Source organism: Chaetodon auriga, chromosome 11 (assembly GCF_051107435.1).
Source record: "Chaetodon auriga isolate fChaAug3 chromosome 11, fChaAug3.hap1, whole genome shotgun sequence".
NCBI lineage: Eukaryota > Metazoa > Chordata > Actinopteri > Chaetodontiformes > Chaetodontidae > Chaetodon > Chaetodon auriga.
The window spans coordinates 25,590,572-25,609,457 of record NC_135084.1 but is presented as its reverse complement, the minus strand read 5'-3'; the positions used below and the strand labels follow the sequence as shown (position 1 = coordinate 25,609,457).

The following is an 18,886-nucleotide window of genomic DNA, read 5'->3' as shown; positions in this document are numbered from 1 at the left end:
TCTAAACTAGGAATTTAGACTGAAAGATGTAATCTTTCATAAAAATATATGCATACACACACAGATAGATAGATAGATAGATAGTGAAACCAGAAAGCTCAGAGTGACACCTGGGGCCTTGATTGATCATTACATATATTTTATGAAATCAAGAAATTTGAATTGAATAGCTTGAATGAAGCCAACCATCAATCCATCTATTCATTGTGGTGGCGGCAAGGTGAGCAAGTAGTAAAGACGTTCCTCTCCCCATGAATGTTTTCCAGCTCATAGTTGAGGCAACATTTAGCACGAGAGAAACAGAATATAAAAACAATGGAAAGTTTCTCCTCTTTCCTGCTTGTCTTCCTCTCACATGCTCCCTTTTCTTCTTCTCATATCTTTCACTGGGCTGTTCAAGCTTTGAGTGGAAAGGTACAGAGCGGTGGATGGTCGACTCTGTTTTCAGAAATGATCCTTGGGTGCTAGACACTACATTTCACAGATAAGACGTTGTCAAGCAAAGGTGACACTGTACCTTAAACTGAGAGAAGACTGGAGTTAGACATTGTGATGACCCATGTTTTACCAGTCCTGACTCTTTGATGTTGAGGACAATGTGAAAATTTCAGTCCAAAAACACCTTTAATCCGAGAAAGAAAAGTGCTCTGTGGTTTTAATTGAGTGCTTCTACCACATCAGTGTTACACACATGCACACAACCAAATTAATTAATTGAATTAACAAGGATGGAGTGTGGAAATATGGATGTAGTCAGTATTGTCAAGCATGTATGACAGATAGATAGATAGATAGATAGATAGATAGATAGATAGATAAAAACAGAAAAAACACACATTACCATTAAAAAATAGTAAATAAGATAATAAATTAATGAATTAATGATGTGCACAGTTTAACAGTTCAACAGGAGCTGTTATACAGTCTTATGGCAGCAGGAATGAATGATCTCCTGAACCTCTCAGTTCGACAGTGCAGGGAGAGAAGACTGTTACTGCGACTGCTTCTCTGAGCTTCCAGAGTCTCATGAAGAGGATGACTTTTGTTGTTGAGGATGGCGTGCACCATACTACTCATCCTCCTTTCTACCATGGACCCCACTGATTCCACCCTCCCACCCATCACAGAGGCACACCTACTGATCAGCTTATCCAGCCTGTTATGGAGTACTGATTAGGAGTAATAGCCTCTCAAAGGGCTTCATAATGACGGACATGAGGGTCACTGGTCTGTAGTCCTTAACCCCTGCCGGCATCCCTACTTTAGGAACTGGCACAAGGCAAGATTTTTTCCACTGGACAGGAACCTGCCCAGTTTGAAGACTCCAGTTAAAAATGTTATGCAGAGGCACAGCCAATTCAGATGCACGCTCTTTGAGAAGCCTAGGTGATATTCCATCAGGACCCAATGACTTAGCAGGATGCAGCCTCCTCAGCTCAGCACGCACCTCATCCACAGAGAAGTGGAAGTAAGGGGGTGCCCCAGCAGCAAAGGTGGAGAAGCCGCAAGGTGCAGCAGAGCAGGAGGTCTCAGCAGCCGAGTTGGAGGAGCTGCTGGGTGCAGCAGAGCAGGATGACAGTATATGAGTGAATATTCTGCAACACCAAGATGACACTTAAAAGGTGTGTAGAACATGAAGACATGTTGATTGACATTGACAGTGAGAGATGAACATACAAGTTAAAAACTCTGCATCTTTGGTTGATAAATGGCCATTCAGTGGATGTTTTGGTGTCAGAGGTTGGTATGAGCTCTAGATTCCCTGAATAATTTAGTTCAAACATAAATCCTCAGGCTACTCAAAATCTTCATTGTTAACCATGCAACTGTAAAGAGTTTGAATTTCACACTCTTATGACATGACTTGATGACTTGATGACTAAAAAGAAGAGAGACACATGATTGTTGTTTATTTAAACTGAAGAAAATCAAATTAAAGCTGCAGTAGGCAACAATTGTTGGATTTCTGTACGTTAAAGCATTTGGTCTCAACCTACTCTACATGGAAAGTGTCATGAGACAACCTCTGTTGTGATGTGGTGTTATTTAAATACATTGAACTGAATTTTATGGTAAATTCAAGCTTATTTGTCATAAAGCTGAAATTATATTGTTTCTCCTGGGACCAGTTATTAAAAACCAACAACATAAAAAATGCTCAAAATGCAGGATGGTTTCTTTTTGCTTGTCAAGTCACTGAACCTGAAATCAGCTATTTTCACCAGAGGGCATCAACGTATCATCAAAGTGGAGGAGGTTTTTCTTTCCTGTCTGTCTGGAATTCCACAGCTCTTTTCAAAAACACTCAGCCAGTTAGTCGTTTAATCAGTCCGACATCAGTAAGAGGAGAAGCCAGTCCACTAGTCCATCATGGCCGTCAACATCCCAGGAGTGATCGTCATGGTGCTTTTCTACCTGCTGGTCCTCGGGACCGGCATCTGGGCTTCTTTCAAGTCCAAAAGGGAACAGAAGAAAAGTGCAGCCACTGGAATGGATATGGCCGTACTGGGAAATCGTAACATTAGCTGGGTGGTGGGAGTCTTCACAATGACCGGTGAGGAGAGCGCAGTTCAGTTTCAATTCAAATCAATTTTATGTAACAAAAGTTGTCTCAGGACACTTTCCATATAGAGGCTCTGGGTAGGTGGCCATTTGCCTCCACCAGTTGGTTTGAGAGAGAAAGAGAGAGAGAAACAGAAATGTAATCACAGTAACAATGACAGTTGTAATAATAGACACAAGTGAGAAAACTAAGATGGAAACTGTATTACTGTAAATTCCAAGAAGTCCTGATAAGTAAGGAAATTATTTAGAGGAATATAAATACAGGAAAAGTTCTTTATGGGATAGGTTTTCCATCTGTTGGCTGCAACTTTACAGAGAAAATTTGAGCAGCAAGATGTTTTGAATAAATTAACATGTCTATGAACACAAATGTAAATATCTGTGAATAAATTCTGTGTGCAGCTGTGTCATTAGGTTCTTATGCAAACATCCCACAAAAGTCTAATGAAATACAGCTATGAAATGCTGGAGTTTAATAAGCGGCTGTAGGTTATTATGGGGAATGTGGAAATGCTCTACCCTTGAGGTTGTTGGTTGCTTGTTTGTTTTGTGTTCTTAACCAGAGTTAAACTCAAAAGCAGAATCGTGTCATAAATATCATTAATTCAATTAGCGCTCTTGCACAAGTAAGACAAAATCCTGATAATTATATTTCTATATAATATTTCTATACCAGTTAGTCAGAAAAACTGCACTACAACTCAAGAGTGTTCGGCTTTTGCCTAGTAAATTTGTTTGGACCCAAGGATGCAGACCCAAGACAGTAAAATATGGTTAAACAGTATTTATTAATACAAAAATTGCAACAGGAGACGCACTCAAAAGGTGTGGGGAGAAACCAAACAAAAGGCACACTCAAAAGGAGAGGGAGAGAACAAAGGGAGCTCCAACGAAGCGGGTTTGAGGCAAGGCATGCGCTGAAGCGGCAGTTAGACACTGTAACACAGGAGCACACTATTAGTGTTAGTTTAAAGACAGTTAGCATTAGCAAACTTCACGAGGAGAGGAGAGTAGAGAATGAAGCGCAGTACTCACAATGGGATGACAAGACACCGCCATGGATTCAGGATAATCTGGCACAGGTAGGAGAGAGCTCTCTCCTTAAGTACTGTGCCTAATCAGGCAAATGCGTGTAAGGTGAACCCCTGAGGAGGCGGAGCTGACTGGGTGCAGGGGAACACCCAGCTGCACAGACAGGGGAGAACAGACAGGCAACAATAACACCAGGAAAAGGACAAGGAGACACACTACGAGAGAGCAGGTCAGATCGTGATGAAGAGAAGCATGAGATAAGCAACATTAGATTAGAATAGATTATGTTTAAAGTAAAAAAAAAATCTTATTATGCAATGTGTCAAATTAATTAAATTACTTGAGCCCCTTTTCAGTGAAGTCCCTCTTGATTGATATCTTTTATTTTGTGTTTTGGCTTCACTGTTAAATCAACTGCTTTAATATGGGGACCAAAAAGTTTTGGGTTTAATTATTTGACAGTGTTTCATAATATCTTGTGCAATCGCAGACTGCTGACATCCTTGTCTAGTTGTGTACCCAGGGGCTGAGAACTGCCAGCCTGTAATCACTGGCCAAAAGAAATGTTTTCCAGAGAAGTTTCACCAGGTACTCTTGGGTAATTTGCAGAGTCACCTGAGTGTCGTTAAGATGAAATCAGTCAGTCGTCTGAGTTCTACAGTTTCTTTGCCAAGTTAAAGGAACAAGTCATCACTTTATGGCTGCTGCTCCAGAGTTGTAAAATTCTGTCTCTTAATCAGGGCTGGACATCAACCGGGAAAAGTGGCCAACTGTCCTGGGGCCCCAGACCCTAAGGCTCCTGGCTCACTGCGTGACACTTAATTAACTGTAATTTAATTAACTGCAAATTTCAAACAAACCCATCTTAAGCTCAGAGTAAAATAAAGCAATAAGGGCTACGAGGTGGCTCCTGCTTTATTATGTTGTTATTGAGTGGCCCAGTGTCAAAATCTAGTTTTAATACCTTGATTATTTTCAGTTGATGATGATCCCACTGATCCCACTTTTATTAAAGGTGATGAAATTTCACCCAAACTTTTGCCTAAATATCTGCTGTTTGTCCACTAAATGACTTGCTGTGTGTTCATCCATCCTGTAGCTACGTGGGTCGGAGGAGCCTTCATTGTTGGCACAGTTGAGATGGTGTACACGCCCTCCATGGGACTAATCTGGACAATCGTGATGTTGATGGCATACAGCTCGTCTTTTATTATCAGTAAGAGTTTCAAATACATCTGACAGGATACTGCATGTCTGCATGTGTAATAAAACAAATGTAGCCTGTTAATCTTTTGTCCTTTTGTTGTCCTTTTTTAAATCAAGCTGGCTTGGTGTTTGTTAAGCCATTGAGAGAAAGAAACTGTGTGACGATGCTGGACCCTTTCCATATCAAGTACGGAAAAGTACTAACAACTGGACTGAGCCTGGTTTCACTTATTATTGATGTGGTCTGGGTGCCCGCAACACTAATTGGTTTAGGTACAGTATATATGAATTCACTGAATGCACATATATTTGTATATTTGATATATACTTTATCATTTCAGTACAGTAAATGTATACATGGATGTAAATTTGCACCTTCACTATGTCGATGTGACTTGCTACAATGAACATGAACATGTAACTCTGACAGAAAGACATGGTCACAAAATGTCCCTGATGGAATGTGTTTGACAGGAGGAACCATGAGTGTGGTCCTGGATTTGTCCAACACTGTGTGCATCTGGATCTCTGCTGCGGTCGCCATTATCTACACGCTGCTGGGAGGCCTCTACTCTGTGGCCTACACAGATATTATACAGCTTGTCCTCATATTTGTCAGCTTGGTGAGTTTGGCTTTTTGTTTGAAGGAACTTACACAAAGCACCAAAATCTCCAAAGGATGCTTTTTAAAGATGTGTGTGTTTATCATTTACGTTTTCATTTGTCTCTGCAGTGGCTCTGTGTTCCCTTTGTTATGATGAGTCCTTCCACCATGGACATTAGCCAGACACTGATGAACAACACCTTACACGCTCCCTGGATTGGTGAACCAGAGCTGAAAAAGACCTGGATCATGATTGATAACTTCTTATTCTTTGTAAGGAAGCAACAATACAGCCTACATCAAACACAGTTCAGTCTGGTTTTGATGGATATCTTCAGAATGATGATAAATAACATAAAGATTTAAATAGTAGACTGTTTTTCATTGTAACTAAAGAATTAGAGTGGCTGTAATTAAAGACTATTATCTGAAACAGCATGTCTGTCAATGTCAAGGTGAACTATCCGATGACTGGAATTTAATGTTTAAGAGACGATCCCTTTCATTTGAATGAATGCTTCAGTGATAATAGCAGGCAGACATTTTTCAGCATTTAATTGATGTGGACGTCACATTCGTGATTAAATTAACAAGCTATCTGTTTTTCGCTTCAGGCTCTGGGATCTCTGGGATTCCAGTGTCTCCATCAGAGGACCTTGTCAGCGTCTTCCACAACAACAGCCAAGCTCACATGCTTTGTTGCAGCTTTCATCCTTCTTGTATTTATGATACCTCTTATACTGCTCGGGGCAGCCACTGCATCCACAGGTATTAACAGTTTCTACATACTGGGGTAAACTGTGAAACCTGAAGTCGATACTTTGATCATATCAATGACATGATGAATGAATTAACATTTGCATTAAAAGTCAAGGAAGATGGTCCGTCTAGAAAATCTGTGTTCAACATTTACAGCAGCCACCATTCCCTCCAAAAATAATAAAGACATGATGCTGTAAGTGATAGACTGACTGACTGACTGACAGGGCCATCCCCAGATCCACTCCTGTTGTATGACTAAAAAAGTACATAATGATCAGCTGTACCAAAGACATTAAATGTGATGCGCACTCGGAAATCTTACGTGTCCCACAACGTAGCATTACGCCACACTTTTAACAAGAGGATCATTGTGTTTCCGATGTTTTCATGTTTGCTTCACTCACTGATTGATATTTCAAGCTCTTCAGGCGAATATTCTTAGATTCCATGTGGAGTTGAGACCAAATTATCAAAGGTAGCCTTGATATTAGTGCCAACCGTGCAAAAGGTCAATCAACTCGGCCCACTGTGCTCCTCATATCTTATCACGCAGTGCTTAGTTCACACCTTAGTATTTACAGTAGGCCCATCTTAAAATCAGTCAAACAGATAACTGGAGCATTTTTCAATATTCCCTTCTTCTGTGTCCATGACTCAGACTGGAACCAGACTACTTATGGTTCTCCATCTCCATATGAACGTGGGGAAGCAGCTCTCGTTCTGCCCATCGCCCTGCAGCACCTCACCCCACCCTTCATCTCCATTATTGGTATTGGATGTGTGGCTGCCGCCGTGATGTCATCAGCTGACTCTGCTTTGCTTTCTGCAGCTTCTGTCTTCACTGCTAACATCTACAAGAGCATCCTGAGACCTCAGGTGAGAGAGTTTGCTATTGTGAAGGTGTGATGTTTATTTTGAATGAAAGGCAATGGAGTGCAGGAAAGTATCAATGGTATAAAGTGACATGATGGAGAAACAAAGTATGAAGAGTGAAGAAGATTAGAGAGAGATATCTGAAAGCAGGATAGTCTCAGTCTGTTAAACTGTTCTTCATCGTCTCTTATCTCTTCTTCAGGCATCAGACAGAGAGAGTCAGTGGGTGATCCGTGCTTCTGTGGTGGTCGCGGGCTTGGTTGGTACATCACTGACCAGCATGAAGAACAGCGTCATACTGTTCTGGTTCCTTAGTAGTGAAGTGGCCTACATCATCGTCTTCCCTCAACTCGTCTGTGTCCTCTTCTTCAACATCTCCAATGGTTACGGGGCTATTATGGGCTGCCTGGTGGGAGTTGTATTAAGACTGCTCAGTGGAGACCCATCTCTAGGAATAGCACCAGTCATACACTTCCCAGGATGCACTCTTGAGGACGGGGTTTACGTCCAGTACTCTCCAGTTAAGGCCATCTCCATGCTGTCTGCCATTGCTGCCATCTTGTCGTTCTCCTACCTGGCTTCTGTGGTCTTCAACAAAGGCATGCTTCCTGAGAAGTGGGATGTATTCAAAGTGAAATCCCACCAATCACCACAACCACTGACACCAACAGATGCTGCCACAGGACAGAATGAGAATGAGACATTGAACAGAAACGACGCTGAGATCGAGGCATCAGAGCCAATGATTAGCACAAAATGTTAGTGTCCCTGTGTGTACAGTAGTATCTGTTGTCTCAAAATAAAATATAGACCAGTAAATATTAGTGCATCACACAAATATCTGTATCCAACACATAAACGTACTGTGAAAACTGTATAATATGTTTCAAGGTGGTGCCCATTCCTTCATCAAAGTTGCTCTCACAGCACATGTGTACTGATTAGGAATTCAATGTCTCTGGTGTCTGTGATGTGTGCTTCATTGCACATGCACATTAGTTTTTTGTCAATTCTGAAAATGTATCATAATATTAAATATGTAAGACACAATAAAAGAATAACATTTGACTTTGCCATTGTTGAGGCGAAGTTGTCTTGCGTATGCAATGGACGCGATTGTAGACATACACAAGGAATCTCTTGGACTCATTGTGTATATAACCAATCACAACTTTGTGTCACAGTAAAACTTCACTGCGTCTGGTTTGTGGTCAAGCTTATCGATGATCAGTTCGGCCAACTCAACTGCCAGCACTGCTCCACACAGTTCGAGGGATGCTGGGCTCTGGCTGAGGAGCCAGCTTTGCTTTTCCGAGCACAAAGCAAACTCTGAACTGTCCGTCTGTCATGACAGCCCTCAGGTAGGCTACTGCCTCTATGGCCCAGTTAGAAGCGTCGGAAAAAAGACATAACTCTGTGCATGTGGCACTGGAGAGAGAATGCTGGATGTAAGAACAGGGAAGATGGAGGCTGCTCAGATCCTTTAGTGACTCTTTCCAGGTTTCCCGCTTGTTTAACTTCGACGTCCCACTTGTGAATGTCAACAGAAAGTTCTCTGAGCAATGCTCGCCCTTTGATGGTCACAGGTGTGAACAAGCCCAGTGGTTCAAAGAGGCTATTGACAGTGGACAGCACTCCGTGGCGGGTGAATGGTTTGACTCTAAAGTTGAAGGTGTCAGAGTTTATGTTCTAGCACAAGCCGAGACATTTTTGCACCGGTAGCACTTCCTCTTTGAGGCCCAAGTCTTTTAGGCCTGCAGCCAAGTCTCCAGATGCAAAGGCTTGCATGACTGTAACACTGTTTGAGGCTATTTTATGCAGTTTGAGTTTGGATTCTGCGAGCGAAGCTTGAGTTCTCTAGAGCAGATCAGTGACTTCAGCTTCGGTTGGGAGGGAGATGAGCCTCTCATGCACGTAAAAGTGTCGCTCAACGAACTGGCGAGAATCGGAGCCGTACTTCTGCTCACCTACTTGGGAGGCTCTTCAGAGACCATATGTAGCAACTGCAGGGGAAGGGCTGGTCCCAAAGCACCTGCATTCTGAACTCCATGACTTCTTTCGTTCGATCATTGTCTTTGTGCCAGAGGAATCCTATGTAGTTTCTATGGTCTTCTCTTACCAAGAATCCATAGAACATTTGTTGGATGTCAGCGGTCAGTGCAACAAGCTCCTTTCTGAACCGGAGCAGTACTCCAAGGAGGGAGTCATTTAAGTCTGGGCCCGAAAGCAGGACGTTGTCGAGAGAGATGCCCCCTTCTTGTGTGCTCGAATCAAACGAGTGGAATTATTTTATCTGACCCAGATTTTGGGGATGGTACACAAATGGGTAAGTACCAGCACTCTGCATTCTCAGGAAGAAGGGGAGCTTCCTCTACATGTCCATTTTCCAAAAGCTTCTCTGTAAAGGCAACAAACTGTTCTTTCATTTCAGGATCTTTGTTCAATGTGCATTGCAAGGACTGCAGACGGGAAAGGGCTTGAGCTCGGTTATTTGGAAGCCGTGGTCTGAGTGATCTGAATGGTAGAGGAGCAATCCATCCATTCTTTTCATCACTGCAGAACTCCTCCTCCATGACTTCTAGAAATGTTTCATCCTCGAAAGACAAGGCAGGTTTGTCATCGTTCTCTGTTCTCATGAACACACTTGTGGCAGGTTGAGTTTCACTCTCCCCTCCTCCAGCCTGCTTAGTTGTCCGCAGTCTGTGTTTAGTTTTCCCGCTGCGCTTTGATTGCGGGGCGGCACCGTCACTCTGAGCACTCTCCTCGACCTCCTCCAGAGCCTGGTGTCCTGGTATCTAGTGTGCGGCGGTTTGGCGTGTGACATGTGTGCTGATCTCCCTGTAGCACAAGGTGGGCACTTGTGCTATTTGTTGGTGCTTCAGGTTATGCGTTATTGTTGCTTTACCTGCTGGTTTCCTCGCTCTGTAGCGCTGACTTTCTCCGGCGGCTTTGAATGCTGAGCCATATGGTGGCAGGGCTCGCTCCAAGCCTGCGCTTCACCAAAACCCTGTGTTGAGCTGGGAACGTGGGCAGCGGCCGTGGGTCTTCCCTCTTCTCATCCACGCTGGGTGGAATCCGTGCTCGCTTTGCGGTACGTATACCTGCGGTGACACCGCGGTTTATTTCTGTACTTTTCCCCAAATTGTAAATAATATTGTTTTTATATTTTACTTCATAGGAAGTTGGGCCAAGCTGCGCACTGAGTGTAGTGTGTGTGTGTGTTTGTGTGTGTGTGCGCGCTGTGTGTCAGCGTCATCAGCCTCTGGCCTCTGGTGTGCGCTGCTGTTCTGTCTCCTACTGAATTTTATCTACACTAAACTTTCTGTGACCCTGTGGCCGGAACAAGACTCTTCCGTTTCTGTGGCATTGGGATGCCTGGAGCCTAGCGTCGGATTTTATTGATCAAGCTGACTATAATTGACATTTACTCCTGTGAAAATCGCACACTGTTCATCGTAATATTTTGCTGATTTATACAATTAATGTAAGTGTGGGCAGGAGCGGTGGGCTGTGAGCCGGTGGTGGGCCGACCTCCTGGTGGTGGTGTCCCTTCACTCGTCCCTTTGTGTGCAATGTTTTTCTTGATTTCTTTTACCTCACATGTGGTGTGGAGTTTGTTTTGTTCTGGACCCTGGCCCGCCCCCTTTTTGGTTTGGTGTGTCCTCCCCGGTAGGCCCCCAGCCTGGCTCCACCTGCCTCTAGGTAACTCACACAGTGACATTTAATTATGATCGCTTGTCCTTTATGACTGTCATTTTAAGAAAAGAACATAACAATTATTGAATAAACTTTTTGTATACTGTGGATCAGTCTCTGTCATTGTTTAGTTGAATCTGTGGGTCCTTATGTTTAGAGGGTTGAGTCTAATAATTTCCTGGAGGCCAAATTCCCCCAGGTGGCATTGTCACATCATTAGGCTGCCAAGTAGTTCCACTCACCACACATTGTATCCAAGTTTGTTTTTGTTCAGCAGCCCCACTGGACAGGTGAGTAGAGGCGCCAAGTTTGGGCTCCCCGCTGTAACCCATTTTTTCTTTGATGCTGATGTGTTTCTGACATGGCATTAGATAGGATGGGCGTCCATTTTGCAGGACACCGGTCTTGAAGACGGTGACAGTGGGCTTGTGGGTGCTATTGATGCAAACTTTGCCCACTATCACCCACCCCAAATCCAAATGCTGGGCAAAAGGTGCATTGTACGGCCCATTGATTTGCTGTCTCACCTTGTGAACATGTATGAGGTCTCTCTCCAGTAAGATCAGGATCTGGGCCTCTTGGGATGGAAGGTGCCACAGGTCTCAAGTGAGCATGGGAAAGAGCGACCTCCGGTGAGGGAATTTCTGACCGATTACTCCCGATCTCATTACATTCAATGAGTGGTGGTAAGTCTAAACACACTTCAACATTTATTGTCTGTATCTTGAAACCGACTGCCTTCCTTCCAGCCATTTCAACAGTACCAGCACAAGTTCTCATCGGGTAGGGTGAAGGAGTGCCTTCGATGTCAAGAAACTGGAAAAACTCAGTGCACCAGACATATCTTTGCACATGAACGTGCTGGGAGGCTTTGTCCACAGACCTCAGTGCACCTTGAAGTTACCTCTGGAGGGGGGTTGTTTGGCTGTTCTGTGTCTGGCTCAGTTGCAGATGATGCTGCTGGTGAGAGGTTAATGTCTGGATCCATGGCTGTGCAGTGTTGGTCGCTCTCACAATCATTGCATTTCAGCTCCACAGGACACTCTTTAGCCATGTGAGTAGGAGAGCAGCACCTGAAACACCTTCTGTGATCTTTTAGTAATTTCTTGCATTCTGTCAGCAGCCTCATTTTAAAGGCCCTCTACTTTCCCAGAGGATGAGATTTATTGTGAAGTGTACAGTATTTAGCTGGATCACCACTGCTTTTCTTCTCCATCTCTGCTCAATGCATCGAGTTTAAGCCTGATGCTGCTGACAAGTCTATCTTATGGACAGATATAGAAAATTGTCATTGTTAGCGATGCAACTGTGAAGAGTTTGAATTTCACACTCTTATGACATGACTTGATTAAAAAGAACAGAGGCAGAATTCACCTTATTGGGTGTACCTATGTGTTTCAGGGAGGAAGAAAAGAAAAAGAATAGAGATGAGAAATGATGGCTCAGATGCTAACTCTTCCAAGAGTAGTCCTCAATAAATTGTGAACTTATCCAGTCCAAAAGGATGAATGTAGCTGAACTCCTGAATGAACTTTGAACTCTGTGTATGTATGCTTGAGAGAGAAAGAGAGAGAGAGATTTAATTATTGGTCAATTTTCAAGATAAAAATAGCAGTGTAGAAACTGAAAACTTAAGAGGGATGATGACACATGAATGAGGGAGAGAGATTACATTAACTGAGGGCTACATACACAATGTCTTATAAATACCTGCGTATACAGATATTACAAACTAACTAGAATGCAAACTAACCTGGCTATAGAACATTAGCCAAAAACATGTTATTGACGTTTTATCATTATCAGATTTACCAAGGGGGTTGGGTTGCTTTACTCATTATAAGTGTTCTGAAAGCAGTCCAGCTTACCGCAGGTTTGACTGCACGTCCCTGTTCAATGTCGCCACGACCACCACCACCACTGTCATCGGCCACGGGAGCTGATGAAGGCCCTGTCGTGGCAAACATATCAGAAATTTTTGCACATTTGGCAGCGTTGGCTTGAAGAGCCAGCTTCTTCTTGTCTCGCAGTTTCTCTGCACCTCTTTTTCGTTTTCTCTCCATTTTCGAAGATCCTAACAGATTACTTTACCGATGCAAAAGAGGGAAAGTGTTTCATAATATGATTGGGCGAGATTAGCTCCGTCACGTGTCAGTGAAGAAAATAACCTATGGGCAGCAGACCAGCGTGTGTCGAGGGCCGGTCGGTGGTTATGAACAAACTCTTGCGCTGACTTTTTTTGCCGAATGCATTACGCTGGCAGGACCAAAGCAAAAGGGGTTGGTGTTTAACGATGTGATTGGGCCAGTCCAACTTCATTGGGCCGCTGATCAACTGTCTGGTATTATGGGCCGGTCAGACCAATATTTAAAATAAAAAAAGTGGCTGACTGTCAGCCCAAATAGCACGTCGGCCCACCAGGAAAGTTCCCGCTATGCCAGATTGTCAGTCTGTCCCTGCACACGATTGTTGTTTATTTAAACTGAAGAAAATCACATTAAAGCTGCAGTAGGCAACAAATGTTGGATTCCTGTATGTTAAAGCATTTGGTCTCGACCTGCTCTACATGGAAAGTGTCATGAGACAACCTTTGTTGTGATTTGGTGTTATTTAAATACACTGAACTGAACTGAAATGAATTTTATGGTTAAATTCAAGCTTATTTGTCATAAAGCTGAAATGATATTGTTTCTCCTGGGGCCAGTTTTTAAAAACCAACAAAACATTAGACAACATAAAAAATGCTCAAAATGCAGGATGGTTTCTTTTTGCTTGTCAAGTCACTGGACCTGAAACCAGCTATTTTCACCAGAGGGCATCAACGTATCATCAAAGTGGAGGAAGTTTTTCTTTCCTGTCTGTCTGGAATTCCACAGCTCTTTTCAAAAACACTCAGCCAGTTAGTCGTTTAGTCAGTCCGACATCAGCAAGAGGAGAAGTCAGTCCACTAGTCCATCATGGCCGTCAACATCCCAGGAGTGATCGTCATGGTGCTTTTCTACCTGCTGGTCCTCGGGACCGGCATCTGGGCTTCTTTCAAGTCCAAAAGGGAACAGAAGAAAAGTGCAGCCACTGGAATGGATATGGCCATACTGGGAAATCGTAACATTAGCTGGGTGGTGGGAGTCTTCACAATGACAGGTGAGGAGAGCGCAGTTCAGTTTCAATTCAAATCAATTTTATGTAACAAAAGTTGTCTCAGGACACTTTCCATATAGAGCTGGTTCACACCAAACTCTTTATGTATAGAGACCCAACAATTCCCTCATGAGCAAGAACTTGGCAGCAGTGGTGAGGAAAAACTTCCTTTTAACAGGCAGAAACCTCAGTTAGAACCAGGCTCTGGGTGGGTGGCCATTTGCCTCCACTGTTTGGGTTTGAGAGAGAAAGAGAGACAGAGAGACAGAACTGCAATCACAGTAACAGTTCTAATAATAGACACAAGTGAGAAAACTAAGATGGAAACTGTATTACTTTAAATTCCAAGAAGTCCTGATAAGTAAGGAAATTATTTAGAGGAATATAAATACATGAAAAGTTCTTTATGGGATAGGTTTTCCATCTGTTGGCTGCAACTTTACAGAGAAAGTTTGAACAGCAAGATGTTTTGAATAAATTAACACGTCTATGAACACAAATGTAAATATCTGTGAACAAATTTTGTGTGCAGCCTAATGAAATACAGCTATGAAATGTTGGAGTTTAATAAGTGGCTGTAGGTTATTATGGGGAATGTGATGAATTTCACCCAACCTTTTGCCCAAATATCTGCTGTTTGTCCACTAAATGACTTGCTGTGTGTTCATCCATCCTGTAGCTACGTGGGTTGGAGGAGGCCTCATTGTTGGCACAGTTGAGATGGTGTACACGCCCTCCATGGGACTAATCTGGACAATCGTGATGTTGATGGCATACAGCTCGTCTTTTATTATCAGTAAGAGTTTCAAATACATCTGACAGGATACTGCATGTCTGCATGTGTAATAAAACAAATGTAGCCTGTTAATCTTTTGTCCTTTTGTTGTCCTTTCATAAATCAAGCTGGCTTGGTGTTTGTTAAGCCATTGAGAGAAAGAAACTGTGTGACGATGCTGGACCCTTTCCATATCAAGTACGGAAAAGTACTAACAACTGGACTGAGCCTGGTTTCACTTATTATTGATGTGGTCTGGGTGCCCGCAACACTTCTTGCTTTAGGTACAGTATATATGAATGCACTTCATATACATATGCTTGTATATTTGATATATACTTTATCATTTCAGTACAGTAAATGTATACATGGATGTAAATTTGCACCTTCACTATGTTGATGTGACTTGCTACAATGAACATGAACATGTAACTCTGACAGAAAGACATGGTCATAAAATGTCCCTGATGGAATGTGTTTGACAGGAGGAACCATGAGTGTGGTCCTGGATTTGTCCAACACTGTGTGCATCTGGATCTCTGCTGCGGTCGCCATTATCTACACGCTGCTGGGAGGCCTCTACTCTGTGGCCTACACAGATATTATACAGCTTGTCCTCATATTTGTCAGCTTGGTGAGTTTGGCTTTTTGTTTGAAGGAACTTACACAAAGCACCAAAATCTCCAAAGGATGCTTTTTAAAGATGTGTGTGTTTATCATTTACCTTTTCATTTGTCTCTGCAGTGGCTCTGTGTTCCCTTTGTTATGATGAGTCCTTCCACCATGGACATTAGCCAGACACTGATGAACAACACCTTACACGCTCCCTGGATTGGTGAACCAGCGCTGAAAAAGACCTGGATCATGATTGATAACTTCTTATTCTTCGTAAGGAAGCAACAATACAGCCTACATCCAACACAGTTCAGTCTGGTTTTGATGGATATCTTAAGAATGGTGATAAATAAGAAGAAAGAAGAAGACATCTTTTATTTGTCACACACACAACATGCATAGTTAGGGAGGGAAACTGCACACGCCATGCTTCTTGTGAAATTTTTCTCTGCATTTGACCCATCCTTGGTCAGTCCTTCCTCCGCGGCAGACCAGGAGTGGTGGGCTGCCAGCGACCGGCGCCCGGGGACCCAGTTTCTTTTGTCACCATTGGTCAGGTGGTGATCTTCTTGCATGTTTTTCTTTAAATTAACCATCCTATGACTGGAATTTAACATTTAAGAGACGATCCCTTTCATTTGAATGAATGCTTCAGTGATAATAGCAGGCAGACATTTTTCAGCATTTAATTGATGTGGATGTCACATTCGTGATTAAACTAACAAACTATCTGTTTTCCGCTTCAGGCTCTGGGGCCTCTGGGATACCAGCCCATCCATCAGAGAACCTTGTCAGCTTCTACCCCAACAACAGCCAAGCTCACATGCTTTGCTGCAGCTTTCATCTTACATGTATTTGGGATACCTCTTATACTGCTGGGGGCAGCATCTGCATCCACAGGTATTAAGAGTTTCTACATACTGGGGTAAACTGTGAAAACTCAAGTCTATATTTTTGATCGTATAAACGCATGAATGACTTAATATTTCCATTACAAGTCAAGGAAGACCGTCCATCTAGAAAGTCAATGAACAGCTTTTATGGCAGCCACCATTCCTTCCACTGAAATGTTCTTGAGCAAGGTTTAGAACCAGTAGCTGTAATTTCTCTATTGGTCTCAGATCTCTTTGTGGAGAGACAAGAATTTGCTCTGAGACATCAGACAAACAGTGATCAACAAGTCAAGAATTGATAATTCTCACGGAAAATTAAGAAGCTCACCAAATCTGCAGCAATTCAGACAAATTTCAGTTCACCTGAAAATAAAAATCTCTTCTCTTTGTTGGTGACCCAAACTCTGTTTATGTTACACTTTTAAGAATGACGCTGTGGTCGATCCTTTGTGTCACACATTAATTTTTTTTTATTCCTGCAGAAATGGTAACAAACAGTTTTAACGTCTGTGTTGCTCGCGTTACTTGCACTGTCTGACGCCTCACTCGATTAGTGACTGGCGTCCGCTACTGATGCTTATTGCACACAGTTCCACCAACTGGCCAGATACTGCAGCTATATAACACGTAACCAGAACTGCTAGAAAATGAATAAAATCCTACCGAGGATACTAATACAGTAGTTTATAACGTGTTTTAAAGTCCTTATCTGTTCTTTTATAAAACCAGATTTTAAATGGGGGGTGCAAGAGATTTTAATCATGTCTTAGTGCACTTAGTGCCACATTTAAACCTTAACATACAGGAGAAATGGTCAGTTCTCTTTTACTTCATGATGTTGTTTTCATGAAAGAACAAGGCCTTCACATAATAAAGAGTGAAGCAACAGAGAAATATATATTATAGAAAAGAGTTGCATAGAGTATTGCAGAGTAGAAGAGGGAACACGTCTTTGGGGTTGTCCTCACGAGACCTAGTTTGCTCAGAGTGCAGCATTTGATGATACTTCTTGAAATTTTATCTTAAAGTAATGATGATAGTCATTTTTCCTTGAGTATTTACAGTAGGCCCTTCTTAAAATCAGTCAGACAGATAACTGGAGCATATTTCAGTCTTTCTTTCTTCTGTGTCCATGACTCAGACTGGAACCAGACTACTTATGGTTCTCCATCTCCATATGAACGTGGGGAAGCAGCTTTCGTTCTGCCCATCGCCCTGCAGCACCTCACCCCACCCTTCATCTCCATTATTGGTATTGGATGTGTGGCTGCCGCCGTGATGTCATCAGCTGACTCTGCTTTGCTTTCTGCAGCTTCTGTCTTCACTGCTAACATCTACAAGAGCATCCTGAGACCTCAGGTGAGAGAGTTTGCTATTGTGAAGGTGTGATATTTATTTTGAATGAAAGGCAATGGAGTGCAGGAAAGTATCAATGGTATAAAGTGACATGATGGAGAAACAAAGTACGAAGAGTGAAGAAGATTAGAGAGAGATATCTGAAGCAGGATAGTCTCAGTCTGTTAAACTGTTCTTCATCGTCTCTTATCTCTTCTTCAGGCATCAGACAGAGAGAGTCAGTGGGTGATCCGTGCTTCTGTGGTGGTCGCGGGCTTGGTTGGTACATCACTGACCAGCTTGAGAAACAGCGTCATACTGTTCTGGTTCCTTGCTGCTGAAGTGGCCTACATCATCGTCTTCCCTCAACTCGTCTGTGTCCTCTTCTTCAACATCTCCAATGGTTATGGAGCTATTATGGGCTGCCTGGTGGGAGTTGTATTAAGACTGCTCAGTGGAGACCCATCTCTAGGAATAGCACCAGTCATACACTTCCCAGGATGCACTCTTGAGGACGGGGTTTATGTCCAGTACTCTCCAGTTAAGACCATCTCCATGCTGTCTGCCATTGCTGCCATCTTGTTGTTCTCCTACCTGGCTTCTGTGGTCTTCAACAAAGGCATGCTTCCTGAGAAGTGGGATGTGTTTAAAGTGAAATCCCACCAATCACCACAACCACTGACACCAACAGATGCTGCCACAGGACAGAATGAGAATGAGACCTTGAACAGAAACGACTCTGAGATCAAGTCATCAGAGCCAATGATCAGCACAAAATGTTAGTGTTCCTGTGTGCACAGTAGTATCTGTTGTCTCAAATAAAATAAAGACCAGTAAATATTAGTGCATCACACAAATTTCTGCATCCAAAACATAAAGGTATTATGAAAAGTGTATAATGTGTTTCAAGGTGGTGCCCATTCCTTCATCAAAGTTGCTCTCACAGCACATGTGTACTGATTAGGATTTTTCTCTCTCTGATTGGCTTCTCTGATATGTGGTTAATTAGTTTTTCTTGGTTTTGTAAATGTCTTATAAGTATTAAATATGCAAAACATAATAGAAATACACAATACAATGATACAAAAAAAGAGTTTTTTTTTTAATTTTGTCCTCTTTTTATGATTGTGATTTTTAATGAATGCTGCTGTGTTGCTAGGTAATTTTGTTTTTTATTCTTTTTCGGTTGCAGTACTGCACTTGTCCAGTTTGACAAAAATGATGCAAGTCTGTAGTAAAGTGGCAGACAAGTGTTGTCAATGCTCCATTTTATCCAAAAAGACCCTGAGATACATGAACTCCTTCACTTGGAGCAACAACTGACTCCCAACCATGGCCTGAGAACAGGAGGTGCCGACTCTCATCCTGACTGCTTCACAGTCGACTGTAAAC

At 42.6% G+C, this 18,886-nt stretch overlaps 2 protein-coding genes across 2 annotated transcripts; both read left to right on the top strand.

Moving 5' to 3' along the window:
* The first annotated feature begins 2,370 nt into the window (after positions 1 to 2,370).
* LOC143328469 (high-affinity choline transporter 1-like) lies at positions 2,371 to 7,805 on the top strand. Its single transcript, XM_076743620.1, has 8 exons — positions 2,371 to 2,554; positions 4,697 to 4,813; positions 4,921 to 5,076; positions 5,278 to 5,426; positions 5,537 to 5,680; positions 6,022 to 6,175; positions 6,828 to 7,045; positions 7,245 to 7,805. Exons 1-8 carry the CDS (start codon positions 2,371 to 2,373, stop codon positions 7,803 to 7,805), a joined length of 1,683 nt encoding a protein of 560 aa, XP_076599735.1.
* A 5,890-nt stretch (positions 7,806 to 13,695) lies between these two features.
* LOC143328500 (high-affinity choline transporter 1-like) lies at positions 13,696 to 18,277 on the top strand. The gene is made up of 8 exons (XM_076743674.1): positions 13,696 to 13,879; positions 14,556 to 14,672; positions 14,780 to 14,935; positions 15,137 to 15,285; positions 15,396 to 15,539; positions 16,013 to 16,166; positions 17,301 to 17,518; positions 17,717 to 18,277. Exons 1-8 carry the CDS (start codon positions 13,696 to 13,698, stop codon positions 18,275 to 18,277), a joined length of 1,683 nt encoding a protein of 560 aa, XP_076599789.1.
* The last annotated feature ends 609 nt before the right edge of the window (positions 18,278 to 18,886 follow it).

What these genes read in the sequence shown, in the direction of transcription:
- LOC143328469 (XM_076743620.1), top strand. Translation starts at nt 2,371, where the DNA reads ATGGCCGTCAACATCCCAGGAGTGATCGTCATGGTGCTTTTCTACCTG. An exon ending in GGGAGTCTTCACAATGACCG is followed by an intron (nt 2,555 to 4,696) that starts GTGAGGAGAGCG and finishes TCCATCCTGTAG; the next exon opens with CTACGTGGGTCGGAGGAGCC. An exon ending in GGCAGCCACTGCATCCACAG is followed by an intron (nt 6,176 to 6,827) that starts GTATTAACAGTT and finishes TCCATGACTCAG; the next exon opens with ACTGGAACCAGACTACTTAT.
- LOC143328500 (XM_076743674.1), top strand. Translation starts at nt 13,696, where the DNA reads ATGGCCGTCAACATCCCAGGAGTGATCGTCATGGTGCTTTTCTACCTG. An exon ending in GGGAGTCTTCACAATGACAG is followed by an intron (nt 13,880 to 14,555) that starts GTGAGGAGAGCG and finishes TCCATCCTGTAG; the next exon opens with CTACGTGGGTTGGAGGAGGC. An exon ending in CGCAACACTTCTTGCTTTAG is followed by an intron (nt 14,936 to 15,136) that starts GTACAGTATATA and finishes TGTGTTTGACAG; the next exon opens with GAGGAACCATGAGTGTGGTC.